General features: G+C 41.9%; 1 protein-coding gene across 1 annotated transcript in view; it reads left to right on the forward strand.

Annotated features, from left to right (window-relative positions):
- Nucleotides 1–14,609: 14,609 nt before the first annotated feature.
- The window catches only part of LOC124552395, a 73,191-nt gene continuing 68,866 nt past the window's right edge, over nt 14,610–18,934 (forward strand). Inside the window, exon 1 of the mRNA XM_047126655.1 lies at nt 14,610–14,795. Coding sequence (XP_046982611.1) covers nt 14,663–14,795 — 133 coding nt within the window. The 5' untranslated portion in view covers nt 14,610–14,662. The remainder of the gene's footprint in view (nt 14,796–18,934) is intronic.

Raw genomic sequence — 18,934 nt, forward strand, 5'->3', positions numbered from 1 at the left:
AGGGTGCAGATCTGTCGTGTTTTCTGACAAAAGCCCACCTTGCCCCTACGCCAGGGGTGCCGTGCGTCAGGTAGGAGGGCTCGCAACCGACCTGCCTGCACACGCAACTTCTGGGCTGTGACTTTGTATGACAGCAGGAGCCACTCTCGTGGTTGTCCCAGCTGCCCTCACAGTACGGTGGTTCGACACGCTGTGCTACCAGCGTTCCCGGGTTGTTTTTCAAGGGGATAACACAGTGATAGCACAGTAGTTTTTATAATATTTATTACTCTTTCTTGTTGTTAGATACAGTTCCCTTTTGTGGTTACAAGATATTTTTATTTCTTTAGTAAGCCAAGGCTTTTTGCATGCTTTCTTATAATTAGATTTAACTACTTTCTTGGGGAAACAGTTTTCAAATTCTCTTGCAAGTGCATCATGAAATAATTTATATTTTAAATTAGCATCGGGTTCCTTGTACACCTCATCCCAGTCTAACTGCTGAAGATTTTCTCTGAAATTTCTAATTGTTGAATCATTAATTGAACGCACAACTTTGGAGGGTAGTTTTGAATTACTGAATGGAGCTATGTCATATACTGTAACTAGCTGAGCATCATGATCAGAAAGCCCATTCTCAACAGGACAAGAATTTATGTTTTTAAATTTATCTTGGTCTATAAAAGTGTTATCTATCAATGTGCTGCTGTCCTTTACTACCCGAGTAGGAAAATTAATGACAGATGTCAAAGTGAAAGAACCGAGCAAGACTTTCGGGTCATTCTTCCTATTTACACTCTTTCAGTGAATCAACATTGAAATCCCCACAAATAATAATTTGCTTTCCCCTATCTGACACATAGCACAACAAGGCATCCAAGTTTTGCAGGAATAAATGAAAGTTTCCTGAAGGGTACCTATATGCTGTTACAATTATAAAAAGAGCCCTCCATCAGTTTAAGTTGACAGGCACATGCTTCTATATGTTGCTCTAGACAAAACTTTTTTGTATCTAAGCTCTCTACACAGTGATAACTTTTGACAAATATGGCAACTTATTCTCTCTACTCATATGTGCAGCTAGTTTATAACCACTGATATTTACCTTTTCCATATCAGGCAGGATGTGATGCTCAGACAGGCATAGTATATCTTTTACTTCTTATATCAGATTCAATGTCATCTAAACAAACCAGGAGCTCATGTACTTTATTCTTCAATCCCGGAATATTTTGGTGAAAAATGGTAACATTATTTTTTACTTTACTTTTGTGAGAATCTACTTTTTTCTTTAATCCACCAATATTTTGGTTAAATATGGTAACATTATTATTCAGTTTCCTGTTGTGAGAATTTTCTGAGTTTTGGACCTCTTTAGCACCTGCCTGCCTGAACTACTCATTGGACACTGATATTAGTCTGAAAAAGTTGGACATCCGTGAGTACTAGTGTCCCCCCTTACGGATTTCGCTGCCAGTCCTGCCAGTTGACCCTTTCCTATTGAGATGTAGGCCGTGCCTTGTGAAATCCCCCCTATCAATAGCCTCGACAGGAACCAATCCAGTGTCTGACAGTGGCCGCCCTACGCAACTGATCCAACTCCGTATTTACCCTCCTGGGGCCGATCGTGCCGCACAAAAGCGGGCACCGGCCCAACATCGGTACGGGTCATTGCCGAGGCTATTTTCTCTGTGTCGCACTCGATACTGTAGCCCTGAGCCCCGTCAATACTGTTTCCCACTCCACCTACTATCATCACGTGATCCTGCTTTGTGAATCCCTTGCACAAGGAACCTATATCCTCTACCACCTGGCTAAGACTTGCAGTCGGCTTGAAAAAGTTTGTGACCTTTACCACTGTGACCGAGTCAGCCCGACTGCAGAATTACTGCCTCCTGCATGGCTTAACATCACATTTATATTATTGAAATTAAAACATTCTCGAAGATCTCGGAACCCCCGGGACTGCTATCTTGCCAGTACGGATGTCAGTAACAGGGAAAAATGGTCGGGATTATCGATTTCTGGAATGGAAGAACTGTCTGTACACATAATTAACTTTGTACGGAACTCTCAAAACACGAGTCCTCTTTGCACCCGACCAATTTTATTCACCGACCTCTTTGCTCTGTGCGGCATATAGCACATAAAAATGTGTTTGCATACAAAACACCGATTAAATCCTTAGTTCTCCCTGACATTTCACCCAGTCGTTTACCACACAGTCTGCCCGCTGCCTGTAATAGTGGGCTCTACATCACTACTTAATAACTGTAAGTTAATTAATTGCACAGTCGATAAACTGACTGTGCCACTATCGGGCACAAGTTCTCTGGTGTAACGACGAAGAGTGAGGTACCGATTAGTGAAATAAATAGCGTCAGTTCGTTCATTTGTTTGTACGTTGCCACTTTTTATCATTGCAGCTTTTTCCTGCTAGCCCAAAACACGTACGTATGCTATTTCTGTATGTTACCGACAACTACCCTAACTCGTAATACTCCGAACAAACTGAATTGAAATACAATGACAGCATTCGAACAAATAATAATTCAGTATTTATGCAAACAAATTCTTTTATTATAGCAGTTTTCCACTAACGAACTTTACAACGAGGACCACTAAAACGTAATTCTAGAGAGAAGACAATATTTCCAGTAACATTCAGGAGAGGGATTACTTGGAAATTTAGTTCGCAAATGAATCTGTCAGAGTTCATCTCAAAGTTAGCAGGAGGCTTCAGCACTAAATACGACCCTACTGTTTTAAACCAGTACCGGCACATCACTTCACTGGTGATCGGTGCGAACGTGCTCTGTCCAAAATACAATTTCGAAAACCTGCCAGATAACAGTAAGAGTAATCTCACACTTTTTGCCGGTGTGGGGGACTTGGCCCTCTGAGCGACAGCTTACCGCGTACAAACTCGGCACGTAATTACCTCCGTCTTCTAGATTAGCCGTACCTCTGAAGTGTCAGACGAGAGTTCAGTTCGTTCTCGGCTGTTCGACAGTGCGAATGTCTTATACCTGTACTCAACAATTTTACAAATAAATATTGTTAACACTTTACCTGCAGCTGACACGAGTGTGATTCGTGTTATCCGTCTATCTGGAATGTGTACCTACAAATATGCAGTCAAGTAGTGATAAGTTTTTTGAGTAGTGCAAAGGTGAGCACGTTCTTTTAAATTTTCTGAAATGTAAAATTGTGTACATCACAAGATTGAAAAATTGAGTATCTCACGAACATAAATCGGTGCGCAATAACGGGCATCGGTCGACTCGTACAAATAGCCGGTTGTAGCAGTTTGCAGGGATGTGAAATGGAATGAGCACACAGGCTCACTCGTCGGTAAAGTGGGTGGCTGACTTTGGTTAATTGTTAAGATAGTAGGAGAATGTCAGCCTACTACAGAGGCTGCGTACAAAACACCCACAATACTGGTCCAGTGTGCGGGAGCCGGGAGGGGCACTGCACAGCGGAGCGTACGTCTCACTGAGCCGCGTACGGCTTGTGGGGAAGAATGACCGTCAAAAACTTAAGAAATTAGTCCGGTGTTGCCTTTGCAGGCCTTACACCTAAATTACTCACTTAATACTGTTTTTTTTTTTAATTTCGTAAGTGTGGGTTTTCGTAGGATATTGTCGCTATCTAGTTTTCCACAATGCACTTCAACTGGTCAAACAAACCTTTCCGATCAATGAAAGATTTTACTAAATCCATTCAGTACGTAATTGGAAGAGACTTCCTCACTTCAATATAGAAATGGTTGATGCCAGTGGAGATCATCATCATCATCATCATCATCATCATCATCATCATCCACTGAAGTTACAGACACTGATCTGAAAATTATGACCGACGGAACCCCAAAGTGCATTACTGGAATCCTTTCACCATCCACGGTAAAATTTTTGACTGTTAGTGACTTATTCTGGTTGCACATTTATTGTTTCCCAACTTAACTGCTACCAGGTTAGAAGCCACGAGGCTCCAGTTCCACAAAGAAGATGCAGGAATAAACTTGTATCCACATCTGTAACAGACTCCATCCGAATGTGAGGAACCTGCCCATCTATCGATGTCTACGAACAGGTATACGTCGTCGATGCGGGTGTAGGCTACATCGATTCTCACGATCTTGTGCCGTAAGGTGGAGCTGACTGACTTCTAAATTGCGAGCAACTAACTTAAAAATGAGAAACACAGATGAGTGTACAAAGATATAAAACAAGGGAACAAAAAGTTCACATTTCCTCCCCAAAGCTGTCAGCAGTCGACATTGCCACCGTCTGCAGTTTCCCACACTGCCCAGGCTTCCATCTCGGCGAGGTCTAAAAAACGTGACGAGTGAAAGAATAAATGAACCGGTGAACTATAGAAGCTACAAAATTATGACTTTTCTTCTGTAGAATGTTTACGGACGTCCACTCTTACACCTGTGCGATCCGCAGTAATCCGGTCTACCCACCAATACACATTTTTCTGCTCGTTCCGTACCACGCCGACAGCTGACAGTAGACGTCTGGTGGTCTGCTCCGTCCAAGACATCAGAAAGGGTTGTACTGGTTAATAAAAAATAAAAAGAGAAGAGAAGAAAAGAAAAGAAAAGGTTGAAAATGTGGGAAGAAATCATGAGTAAAAAGGGGTTTTTAAAATCGTTAATGACCACGAAAAAGGGAAAGAATGAAATGCAAGTCGGACTGCGTATTGCAGAAAAGTTATCGGACTTCGTGATTCGGAAGAGCTATTGTTGGGGTGGTCCTTGTGGCGTTTCTGAGCAAAAGTCAAACCAATTTCCACTACAAAAATTATTTGGAAAAAAAACAGAGAATAACAAAACGTGATTAACAGGGGGAAATGGCGTAGATAAGAGTTCATCCTTTACCACGTTAATATGTCTTCTTTCGTGCGGCATCCAGGTCTTCAAAAATCTCCTACTTCGGTTCTGCGTGAAAAGTAGTAGCTGCTCCGAAATCTTGCAATTGTCCAGGAATCACTAATTTATACAAATCAAAATTGTCTTGAGATTAAATGCAATGTATTTTATGTTGCTGCTTCCATCCTCTGAATTTCATACAAATTTCCACAATACGTCTGCACATCAATAAGTTGTTTTTCGTCTTAATCAGAACAAGACTAGCTAATAAGTTTTTACATCTGCATTAAGCTTCCGCCCTCAAGAGAGAAAAGATGGATAGAAAACAAAAAGAGTTACATTTTTAGTACTTTCCTTTTCTTATATATTGTCTCTGCCGTCGAGCGCTCATACAGCTGTGACGTTATAATTTATATCTGAGGGAACGAGTGTAGCGCGGTGAAATTCAAAGTCCCGCTACAGGGTGCTGTGGCTCACCATTCCTCAAAACCGCTATTGTGGAACTGCAAGTCTGTACTGTGACACACAACCGAATGGCCCGGCAATTCCTATTTCTCCATCACTTCGAATAAAACGTGGCAACGGCAGTCGTATCTGATTTCTGTGAACACACAGAATCACCTTTGATTAATTTTAGCTGGACTGATGGTGGAACAATAGTGATCAGTTTAGAATTCTTTGTAACAAATGTATTAGTTGAATATTATCTTACAGGTAATGTCATATATAAAGTTATAAATAATACATAAAAAAGCACGGCACGCAGCTCCAGTCGGCTGTTTCTGATATTAATATCTAATTCCTCACGCTTCCTCCGCAGTCCCCACTTAATATGGAAATTTTGCATATAATTGACAAGGACTACAGAATGAATTTTTTAGAAGAGTTTTAAATATATAAAAGTTCCAACCTAAACTCAAAAGACTAGACAAACGACTGGGTGAACGATCAGTTGGCATTGTAAAGTGGACACTATACTGATTGCCAATAATACAATACCGACAGCCGTTACTTTGGTTTTATTTATTAGGCAACCAGTTTTGACATTACATTATGTCACCTTCAGGCCTGCGTATATCGAGTAACCGTCGTGTTACAAACCAATGCAGCACTGTCAACTGATCTCGTGAAGATATTTTTCACACGGGCTGTCCAAGGAGCGCACATGCCCGTGTGAAAAATATCTTCACGAGATCAGTTGACAGTGCTGCATTGGTTTGTAACACGACGGTTACTCGATATACGCAGGCCTGAAGGTGACATAATGTAATGTCAAAACTGGTTGCCTAATAAATAAAACCAAAATAACGGCTGTCGGTGTTGTATTATTGGAAATTGACCAGCCAAAGACGCGCACTCCATACACAGGATGGAGTTACATTTACATTCTATACTGACTGTGTAGAGTCTCTTACAAAATTATGAAAATTAACCGATTCCTTTTAGTTATTAAAGTGAGCAATATCTTATGTGGAAAAATGTGCCAATTTTTTCAAATGTATTATATGTTGCATACATTATGTACCTTAGTTATACTTTTTATACACTTTTATATATGTTCCCCACTGCTAGTGCCGGCCTGAGTGGCCGAGCGGTTCTAGGCGCTACAGTCTGGAACCTCGTGACCGCTACGGTTGCAGGTTCGAATCCTGCCTCGGCCATGGATGTGTGTGATGTCCTTAGGTTAGTAGGTTTAAGTAGTCCTAAGTTCTAGGGGACTTATGACCTCAGCAGTTGAGTCCCATAGTGCTCAGAGCCATTTGAACCATTTTGAACCCACTGCTAGCACAACAACTTGACTATGTACATAAAAATGAATCATTTACCATAAATTATCTATCTGTCAATCTGTGTTTATTAATTGTCACATACGTTACTTACATTTTTGGACACATCGCAGCATTACGCTTTGGCAAAGGAGACACGGTGGCAGACTGTCGACAGATCGAGAAGTAGACACACGACAGTGAGTGCACTGCAGGAACTTTAAGTACGTTTCATTCTGAGACAATTACTTTCTCTACATTTGTTATCTCTCATGAATGAAATAATAAAGTTCTCTAGCTAGTTACTGTTATCTGCAGCTTTCAATTTTGGAAAAAGTTGAGTAACTACAGTGATGACCTTCACATTTTGGAAAATGTTACTTCTGCATTGTATAACAGCACACGCCACTGAGAGAATGGAAGAGCGAGACTACATTCTGTCGAGGAAAAGGACAGTGGCAAACTGGTAGCAAATCCCGGCTAGGCCAACAACTTCACCTCGAATGCATAGTACGACTGCATCTACTTCAGTAAATACACCCACCTTTTGGACAACTCTCCCAGATTTCAACTGAAGCTCTCACTGTGCATTAAGTTTTACGAATCGTGACGGTCCTCGCTTTAAGCTCAGTGTGGAAGTACTTCACTGCTTCGTTTATTGCAAGTAGTTCGTGGTTTGCTGCCGACTGCAAGGTCCGAGCCCGAGTGAGTTTGCGGAAGAAAATGTTGGTGGCTGTCAGATTCCAGATACTCAATGTTACAGTGCTGTGCCCACAGTCGTATTGTAGTCACTTCGAGCAATTCCTGGTGTGAAGATGGGATTGTATAATCCTGAAGCATTACTGTGCATTCTCGGATGACAGACAGCTGGGTTAGTAGACAGTATGCAACCAACACAACACAGCTGGAAGGACACCAGATGGGGTCTCAAAAATATTTAGTATCTCCTTTCTTCATTCTAGTATTTGTTCTCTCATTGCAAATTCCTTTGGTGAAGTGTCACAAACCAGGACAGGATAGCTGACTTATTTTTCTCGATTTTTTACAGCTTGTATTTTAAATGTCCTCATTGTTCGTTTTATATGGGAACATGGTACATGGTTTCAGCACCTTTATAACTTAGTAATTAAAACTTCCCGCTGTTTGTCTACTCATAAAAAAAAATTAGAACAGTAATACCACCTGGGCCATCCTACCCGTCAACAGGGCTAGTAGGCCCATACGATTCTATCTTTTAGTTTATTTCTGACAATGGTTATTTTATTGAAACTATATCAACTTCAATACAAATTCCTACAGCTTTATGATAAAAGCTGCAATTATAAATTGTGTTATCATTGTTAAAATAACAGTTTGGCAGAAAAGATGTCCAAAGTTTTTATCAGTCTTGAGCTGTTCATACATCCACAAAAAGGATCCTTTCACATTATTCTTAGCACATGACAGATGTGCCCACTCCTTACAACTAGTACATTGAATCCATTCGTCGCCTGGACTGCTGTGAGAAAATTGTTTAAGACACCTGAGGCACAGTGCACCCTCATCTTCTTCATCCTGAAGAATTTTCCTGATGGAGACATGCTATTCCCAATTGCACTAACAGCTAAAGCCATAAAGATAAGCAGATGTTACCTGCCCTATACAATGCAATCTACTTCACGTGACTATTTTGTCAGGCCGGTGGATCGTAGTGATTCCAGTTTCATCTGCATTCCAGATGTCGCCACGGGTCAGCTTCGATCTCGTCAATAGAAGAGATAAAAGAAAATTCGCAGACGGCACTTCGTGCGGTCTGGTGAGAGGCGCACCGAAACCACTTCTGGAAGTGGAATCAGCATTGGGAGTGGAGGAGAGTATCTCAAAGGAGAGCATGCACGATAAGCAAAAGGTAAGTGTAGAAAAATTTTGTGGACAAAGTTACGGAATTTTTAGAACAGACCTCGTATAAGTCACTAGCTTTAGTGAAGTACTCTTCAAGCATGTTTTTCTGTTCACGTTGAAACATCTAGAAAAATAAATTTGTGTTAGCTATGTATTTAAAAATCCTTGAATAAATAACGCTTTCAGAAGATGATTAGTGGACTTTGTTTTATATTCTGTATTACTTCAGTTATACTTGGTGTCATTATAAAATAGCAAAAATATTAAGTACAACAGTACAAGACACAGAAATAAGTTATGTGAAATATTTTTACAGAGCCAAATCTATCCCATAGCTTTGTTGGCATTACAGAAGGTTCTAAATCTCTCAATTCATTGCAGTACCTATCTAAAATTTTTCTAGAACTGTTAAATTCTTTCCTCACTTTCCTAACTGATTTTTCACGTCAGTCTACTTCTGTAACTGCTAATCTCATAGTTGCTTCAGAAATATTACCTTGTTCACTTTTCCTTTAATACTTTTGAACCATCCCAAAAACAAAATGGTAGAATAAGGATGAGTTAAAAAAAAAAAAAAAAAAAAAAAAAAAATATTAATAATTTGAAATTTTGGAAGGGAAAAAAAAATCTGACTTTGCATAGCTGCTATCGGTTTAAAGTCAGTGCAAGACACAATTTGATTATGCAAAAATTACTTTGGATCTAATCTGTAGTTTGAATACATTGGACTTACTAAAGTTAATAAGAGGCTTGCAAAAGGACAGCAGGGCAGGTTGGCGACGTGAGACAACATGCCCCTATTCAAGTGGGCCACTGTCGTTTAAGTAAAGATTTTAAACATTTATTGCTGCATACAGTGTCAAAATAATCCTTATCTATGGACGTTAATTTTTATAGTTACTTGTTTGGTAAGACCATTGTCTCGGAGTACACAAAAAAAAAACAAAAAAACCTAAAATGGACACCCTTTCTTATTCGATGCTCTATCTGCGACGACCCGTCTGCGGAAAGACGACGGTACCGTTGCCACAAATCTCCTCTGTCGTCAGTGTATTCTGATGACAGTTCGACGAAATAGTACCGATCGGCCGTCGTGCCGCAGTCTCCCCTGCTCTGAAACTATTGTGAGGTGAACGGCAGAGGGTACTTCCACTGTGCCTCTCATCTGGGCTCCTCACCATTCCATTTGTACGGGGTGCTCGGGAAGAGTAACTATTCGAATGCCTCGGTGTGCACCCTGTAATCGGTCAGGGGTTCTGTGGGTGTAACATGTAGGGTGTTGCTCTGTGGTACATTCGGGGGCTCCACACTCGATGACGGTTCTCAAAACTTTGTAATTAGGCTTTTATCGGACAGTTTGCATGTATATATCTTAGAGAATATGCCACTTTGGGTTTTAAATCATTTCCACGACACTCTCTAGGGGGGGGGGGGGGGGGTCAAACAAATCTGAGACTAGCTGTGTACCTTTCTTTGTATACGCTAAACGTCCTGTGTCAGTACTGCGCAGTGTGGGTCCCGTACACTACAGAGGGACACATGTGTGTTTTCTGAGCTGTGTCCTCTGTATCGTGTCTCTACAAATTGTTAAGACAAGGTACTGGTCTGTGTTTACTGTAGTCGTGGTGTACCACATTGTTGCATTTTGTAAAGTGTGCAACTTTACAATTTTGAGCACTTAAGGCAAGTTCCCAACGTTCACATCTCTCGGAACCATTATCGATACCCGAGATATTTGTGCAGCTCGTTTCAGACATTACTTCGTCATAACACTACCATTTACAAAAAGTCTGAGGTTAGTGTTAATACTGCCTGCCAAGTTGTAAACAAACGAGGTTAACAGCAGGGGTCCCTGTGGCACAGCTCAAGTTTGTTCTACATTGGCCAAAGACTATTTCTTTATTTGGCAGTCTATTTTAGTCTGTTGAGAGAGAGAGAGAGAGAGCTGGGGGTGTGGGCAGGAAGTGTTCTAAGTCTTCTTATTACCCTTTGGCCCTCTGCCACGGTTATATATTGAGCCGGACTCCAGAAAGTGCTACTGTGACACGTCACAGGATTGTAAATTATAATTCTACACTGAACTACTGTACTAAGTAGCAGAAGCTAAATTTGATTTTCGCCTTTTGTTTCGATTATTAGTACAGGGTACACAAAGGCACGTTCGGATCCACAGCGGCTACCGCAGCACCGGCTGAGGTGTGGAGGTGAGGAGAGGCGTCACTGTCAGTCCCTCAGGAAAACTCTCACAGGCTAGTTCTGCGTCCACGAGTGTCTGCAGTATGTCGACAAATATTAACTAATTTTTTATCGCATTATATTCTGCAAACCGTGGACGGAGAGTGACGACCAGATTTTGTATTTCTAGATTTCCGGAAGGTGTTCGACACTGTGTCCCACTGCAGACTGTCGACGGAGGTCTGAGCGTACAGTTTAGATTCCCGGATACGTGAGTGGCTGTGACAGTGCCCATCATGTCACCCGGTGCCCTCGGTGGCGAGTGTTGGTCAGTGACGAGGCTACCGTCGAGAGGGCCCGAGGGAAGTGCGACAGGACTGCTCCCGTTTTTAAACGCGTAAAAGTCACGACGGACAGGGCGAGCGGCAGTTTACGGTCGTCGGCCGACGGCGCCGTGGCGTACGGGAAGGTGTCGCTATCGAGTGACTGTACGAGACTGGAGGTGACTCGGACAGAATTTCTAGTCGGTGTGATGAACGGTAGCTAGCTTTAAATGTAGAAAAGTATAAGTTAATGCAGACGAGTCAGAAAACAATCCCGTAACGGTCATATCAATCGAGTATCTAGGCGTGACACTGCGAAGTGGTATGAAATGGAATGAGCACGTCAGGTCGGTAGTAGGGAAGCTAAATGCTCGACTTCATTTTATTGGGAGAATTTTGGGAAACTGCAGCTCATCCGTAAAGGAGATGACGTATAGAACATTAGTGCAACCCATTTTTGAGGACTGTTCGAGTGTTTGGGATCTCCAGCAGGTCAGATTAAAGGAAGACATCGCAGCAACTCAGCGGTGGGCTACTAGATGTGCTACAGGTAGGTCCGATTGGCACGCGAGTATTACGGAGCTGCATCTCTGCAAGGAAGGAGACACTCTTTCCACGAGCGTTATTGTGGAAATTTAGTGAGCCACAGTTTCAGATTGACGGTAGAACGATTCTACTGCCACCAGAGTACATTCACTTAAGAACCACAAAGATAAGATGTGAGAAGTTAGGGCTTGTACGGAGGCTTTTAGACAATTCTTTTTCCCTCGCTCTATTTGAGAGTGAGAGGAACTGACTGACAGTGTTACGTTGTACCCTCCGCCATGCACCACACTGTGGTTTGCGGAATAAATATATAGATGTACATGTACATGTAAACAGCCGGGATATACACCACATCTCAACAAGCTCCTCGGGCAGCAAAAAGTACGTCGTACAAAATTTTTCTCTTATGTTAGAAAGGAACTGGTAGGTTCTCCTCCCTCTTTCTACCCCGACCCACATTTCTCGTCATTCTCTATTAATGTACGTCTCTATTTATTTCTCGTTCAAATTGGCTGTCATTCCCAGTATTACCGTATGCGCCTCTTTTTGAGCTGATAGTATGCATCGTCTCTCTTACGTTTAGTCCCAGAAGTAGTAACGTAGCATGACTAGGAGTGCCACAGCGGTGCCATTCTGTACACACCTGTCGGACGTGAGAGTACAATTCTCCCAGTATGCCGAACAGCCGGTGCTATCTTATTCTTTCTGCTTCTCTCAGCCCATTCATTTGCCCCACAGTCCAGAACGGCAGTGAGATTGTGTCTCGCTGACTGTCAGTGACACTCTATTGGAGAAATTTTCAATCGGGTCACAGATTTTGTTCGATACTCCATACTGTCGGCCATTTCAGCAGTAGTGCTCACTAATTGACACAGAAGAGAGTGTGCCTCGGGGACAGTGTATACTTGAACGCAGTGCGTGCTCTTTGGCACAACTCTGAGTGCCTGATACAGCTCTGCCATATGGCCTCTTTGGATCCTTACACCCTGTTCTACTTATTGTCATCTGTAGAGACGGTAACTAGCTCTCCGACACGTCTCTGCATCCCGACACCCCCCCCTCCCCCTCGACTTATCGTCTGTTAGTGTGCAGTCTCCCCTCTCTTTTTTAATTCTTATTATTTAAATATTTGCTCAGTTGTTTTCTTTATTGCTTCCTACTTTTTCATCTCCATTATCCCTCTCGCTATTATCGACAAAAAGGGAGCGACAGACGGGGACAGTGTGCCGACAATTCTGTACGATTTGAGACCGAGGCTCTGGCCCCACGAGTTTTCGACTGTCGGACCTCGGGACCACTCGAGGCTTTCTACACTCTGAAAATATGTCCTCCCATTAATCCGGCACCTCCTCAGAAAATTTAATGGGCCAACTGCTTCGGTGCCGAGGTTCGGCGACTGCACGGTCTCGTCAGACGCACACCACGGGTTAAGTGATAACTGGGGAATGTTCATCGCTCTGTGGGGACTTTAATTGTTTTGAAACTTTATAAATAACTGAAAAATAAATCTGGCATAATAATTAAATTTTAATACTAATTTGAGAGTAACATACAATAAAAGTATAAGGACAAAAAAATGTGATCACAAATTTGCTTTACAAAATTCCGAAGAATGCACAGTCACCTTCTCTAGCACTAAAAACTGGCAGGTCACCTTCTGTTTCACCAATAATAACCGGTAATCCTAGTTATCTGGGTTTCTTTCGAAATGCTAAACACAACTAGCGTTGAAACTTCGTGGCAGATTAAAACTGTGTGGCGGACCGAGACTCGAACTCGGGACCTTTGCCTTTCGCGGGCAAGTGCTCTACCAACTGAGCTACCCAAGCGTGCTGGCAGTTTTAAACTGCCAGGAAGTTTCATATTAGTGCACACTCCGCTGCAGAGTGAAAATCTCATTCTGGGCGACTAGCGTTGTTAATGCTTACTTTTCCAATTAAAATTTCTGTGAGACGGTTTTGAAACAACTAGGCTATATTTCATCAATTCTCCCTACTTACATTTGTATGCACAGGGTCTTTTCATACTCACAACTCTTACAATCTTACCTGTACAGTGTACTAAACAGAATTGTGACTTATGTGACTGATTCATAATTTAACGTACAGACTTTTGCAACACCAAACTCCTCACCAGGCTACTACATAAATTTGTAGTTGCAACTACTATGTCACATTCTCGTTGCATTCATTAGATCACATTCTCACCACATTGTGTACGTCTGTTCGTAAAAAAATAAAATGCTCGAGAAAAGGTGGTCAACTTCACTCCAATTCCATCGAGAAATTACAAAGTTTTATTTATGTGTCTATAAATATGTAAGTAAAATGGATTAACTTTTGCCTTCGCTCTAGTTGTCGATTTCAAGGACCAATGCACGACATACGTAAGACCTGGACACATCATTTCTATTATAGCAGCCATACAAAAAAGTTTTAGCTCATTAAAAAAGTTAAAAAAAATCAGCCCTTCTGAAAACGATTAGCATTTAGACAGAAGCTTTGAACACTGTACAATTAGCCATTGCCACAAATTAAGAACTTTTGAACAAAAGTTATGATAACTAAAAGAAAAGAATTTTCATCACCAATGTGGTTTTTATTTAATAAAACATTTTTTGAGCTTTTCGGTCAACTTCACCCCGTTTGACAGTACGAAGTGATTGCCATAATTATCAATTTGAGCAGATTGGTGCTAGTCACATTTTGTTGTCGGTATACTTTTCATAAGTAAACAGCAGTGGCTGCTCCCGCATACTTTTGACTCATTACAAATTCTTAAAGTTTTTCGTTCACAAGGGGATTTACAGAACACAAAGTCCCAAAGAATTAATGTCCGTAACGTATTATCCGTCGAGCGACAGGAAAACGTGACTCGTAAGCTGAAACGAAAGCCACACGCACTGCCATTAATCCCACTACACGGTACACAGTGAAGATAAGGCCGCACCCACGTTATCTCTCCCCGCCTTATCACCTCCCTGCGTCGTCCTGTCACTATCTCGTACGAATCTTATCAGCTGGCCGGACAGGCGTCGACACCTGTTCCAGTGTGTGATGTGCGCCACAGTGGGAGAGGATGTAGGCCCCAGTCAGACACACTCTACAAACATGTACCGCATCCCCGTGCTCCTTTTGTGTCTCCTCAGTGTGACCGCGTCTGCAGGCGACGCTGGTACTCTCACCGGTGCCGACTCCACTCCAGACTCCAGTAATACGACCCATTCTTCCTCCGACGATTTGAGTAAGTTAGAAAAATGGTATAATATATTTTGTAAAAGACTGTGGATATTAATTGTTCACATACCAATTTCTTGCTCTGCATATTTGTAAAATGTTATTTTATCATTTGGCACTAATGTTAGTGAACAGTATGAATACATCTTGTCACATTGCCCAAAAGTAAAGACAATGTAGCTTCTTATAATGAAAGAGTGATAGTCAATGTAACACATTTCTCCCTTTTTTAAAAGAAAATTAGTCTCTGAACCATAATGTTACTGATAAACAATTGCCAGTGAGGAAACATGTATATGTAACCTCCTTCAGCTATCCAGCACTAACACCCCCCCCCCCCCCCCCACTCTCTCTCTCTCTCTCTCTCTCTTTCTCTCTCTCTCTCTCTGACTGACTGAAGAAGAAGAAGAAGAAAAAGAAGCACACACATTTAGCTCTAGGCAGGAACATGTAAAACTGGCTCAAGTTGTTTAGGAGAATAGTTGCCAGTGTGCAGGGTAAATACCTGCCTTGTAGTCGAGGTAATAATGGGGAGGACGCTTCACGGTACTGATCTCTGAAAAAAGACAACTAAAAGTACACACGTAATTGCAAGCTTGACAAGCATGCCCGGTCAAGTGTTTTGTCAAGCATGCACAAATTCCATTCGTCTTCAGACAGTCTGAACATCAGTTTTGTGTTTCGAACTTGGGAGGTAACATTTTATTAATTTTGGTCAGCTTTGCCATTGTAATGAGAGGGAAAAATTGTGATATATGGAGTAAGAATTGGTTTATAAAACAACACACATATTAAAATATAAAGTTGTCAGGGGCTGGAGATACACTGAATGGTTGGTAAACACCCTGACCCTCCTAAAACTTGTAATGCTTTTAATTAAAATCTATAGAAAAGCCGTTAACATGACACACAGAGTTGACAACAATACTGCAATTTTTCCAGTTGTGAAGGTGCTGTGAAGGCTTTTTCTAGGGTAAACACATCTGAAACCCAAAACTGCAGATTAACTATAGTTATAGTTGAAACAGCTAACAGTAAAATAAAATACTGCAGGTCAAACACAGTGACGGATATTAAACAACGTGCACATAGTGTCTTCCGTCGAAACCTCGGAAGCTTTACAAATAAAAAGGATAAACCTCTCATATCCGCACAGGAAAATAAAACGGTGCGTGGACTGCCAACCGTCTGATGTACGTATCAGACTGCTGTTCCCGAGCCCGGATGAGAAAGGAGGGGGCAGGGAGTAGGCATCGCGTTAGCAAACAGACTCCACAAAACATTTTACCGCTACAGAAATAAGGAACAAAATGAACCGAGCCAAACACGACAGATTGCAAATTGAATGTGAATCTAGATCGCGGCACGGAGGTGACAGTGACTTTGACTCGAATAATCTGTGAATAACACAAACGAGTATCCGGCCACCTATGAAACAGAATTCAGTGTTTATTGTAAAAATTATCACCCAGCTCGGAACTCGGAATATGCAATCCTCAAATCAAACGTGCCAGCTCACACGATAAGTCCACAAATTTACCGATCTTTCCTGAAGTTCGACAGACGGGCAGCGACCACGTTGACGATGACAGTAAGACAGTCCTCTACTTGCAGGAGTGACGGTCGATATGAGGACAGCGTCGGACGAGTACTTACGAGGAGCCCTAGAGTGTGAGGTCGCAAAAGGGCGACGGTGTTTTCGGTATTCGACAAGACGACCCGCGTATTATCTGCCGAACGACTGCGGGTGGGACTGGAGCTGGAGCTGGAGGTATCAGACGGTGAGCGAAACACGAGGCTGTGGACGGCAGTCGGACTGCTCAGTCGGCGAGTAACGCGATAGTGCTAGTGGCGTCGATACACGGCAGAGCAATGGCAACAATAAACACAGCATACTTTGCAGTATATCTACGACGACAGATGCCAAAGTTGGCATTTCGTCAGAGAGGAACCCGAGGAATTTTGCAAAGGGAGAAAGAAGTGGCAGATGAAACACGAGCATTTCTGCGAGGTGAGTAAGTGGAGTGTGTGGTGTCACATACATTCGACTCTGAAGGCAATACACGTGAAGAGTACAGTGACGACGATACGTGTTCGACGAGTGAAAGTGATACCGAAACAGGTGTTGAGACACGTAGTTCGTCGTCCTCGTCAGAAGGGGAGCCGCAAATCCTGTGTCCGGTGGAATGTAATAGAGGACAATTGTCGTCTGAGGAGTGGGTAATAAATGTAATTATGTACACGGAAGATCATCTGCAGCGTATTAAAAACACAATTACGAATAGATTTCAAATAAATCCGTAGTAATATGAGCGTTTAGCGCATAAGAAAAAATACGAGTAATCGAGGGGAGAAAAGGTGCACTTGTTACAAAAACTTGTTTTTGCACGTTTCGAGGATGCTCCTTACAATTTACAGAATGTGCACGATAGTGACCTATTACGTTATGCACGTCAAATTGTGTGCGACATAGATTGCAGTGATTTTAAGAGGAGCAGTGGATGGCTGCATAACTTCAAACAGAACTACAAAATCATAAGATATACAGTAAACTGTGGAATCAGTAAGGAATTTGCTTTCAACTCCAGCATATTCGGATTCAAAGCGGAAACACATATGAAAGGTACGGTGGAAATTAGAGGTACCGAGAGAATTGTACCGAGATCAACTAATGTATACAATTATGCTGCCAGTTAATCTTGATGGTAAATTAGCTGGAAGGTTATTTGTTGTGCTTTGAGAAGTTGTAGGTGATTTGTCCCCTACAATTCTTTCTCGTATGTGTGATCTTGCAAAGGGATGTAGGGAATATTTAGGTCACTGCAAGCAGGAGTGGGAAAATGGTTATAATACGACTTCAACTATGGCACGAACATTGCTTTTGGCCAACAGCTGGTCAAAATAACTTGCTCTTGCTCAATTCGTGGTCTGTGTATAAAAGTAGTGCTCCTTTAGAGTAAGCTATCCCTCCCGAAACGTGTGCGACATTACAGTTCGTAGCAGCTGGAAGTCCCGGACAAATTCAACCTGCGGATATTCGTGTTTTTCACACCTACGAAACTTATTATCGCACTATCCGCAACTATCTCTTAAAGGGTAAACAATTTGACAATACACTCTGTGACAGATTGTTTTGCATTCGATTGCACGCCATCACATTTCATACGCTTTTGTAGGTATTCTGTAAGAGTGGATACGTAGCTGAACATCCCACACGGTTTGTGTGAACCCGTGTCATCATTGCGGTGCACCATTTTTCATTCGGTGTTTACGGTGCAAGTCAATAGTCTGTTCTGAACATTTTTCAAATGTTGACGAAGTCCATCTTTGTGAAGTGTAATACGTACATCCTATAGTAGGTCGATCTGTGCACCTCCCGGAGATTAATTTTCTGTTGCCCTCCTGAGGCACACAGTGAGCCATTAGCAGCTAATATTTGTCCTGTCATAATTGTTAACGTGACACTTTCAAATGAGCCTTACTGGGGACTGAACTTGCAACCTAGCACTCGAGAGCTGCCTCATTAGTCAAAAGGCGGCTAATGCTCTTATTAGGTGGAATATAGTTAATGATCGAATCGTCACTGTGTGCTCTCATTATACTCACACCGGTACAGCTGTGTACAGGTCTGAGCACCGACAGAATATTCAAACGATGAAGTCGAGGCTTCTTTTTATGAGCAGCTGCGCAATGTACGTAATGGATACCCAGACATAATCTCACACTTCCTGTAACAGATACGAATGTGTCACTTACCAGTGACGGCAATGGCTGAAGCGTGCTGTCGGTCCCTTAATGACAGCACAGTGCACGAATTATAACGGTCAACATTTCAGATTATTCTGCAGCCTACGTGGACTTTGTAATGACAACAGTTTCTTTTAACATAAAATGATACATAAGAAGATCTGGCATTCGTCTTACTGAAATATTCTAAATCAAATTGATTACATTTGTATAAATTGCTGACAGAAGTCATATTTGTAAGATAAATGAGCATACCATTTTGCGGCTACTGGGTCACACCATTCCTCGGTCCTACTGGACTCAAAAGTGAAGCTCAAATTGCAGCAACACCAATGACGTAAGTAACTGTTTGGTGCGGCAAAGCTAAAAGATGAGAAATAGAAAATTAATTTCGTATTC

The sequence above is a fragment of the Schistocerca americana genome, chromosome 10, assembly GCF_021461395.2.
Source record: "Schistocerca americana isolate TAMUIC-IGC-003095 chromosome 10, iqSchAmer2.1, whole genome shotgun sequence".
Lineage (NCBI taxonomy): Eukaryota > Metazoa > Arthropoda > Insecta > Orthoptera > Acrididae > Schistocerca > Schistocerca americana.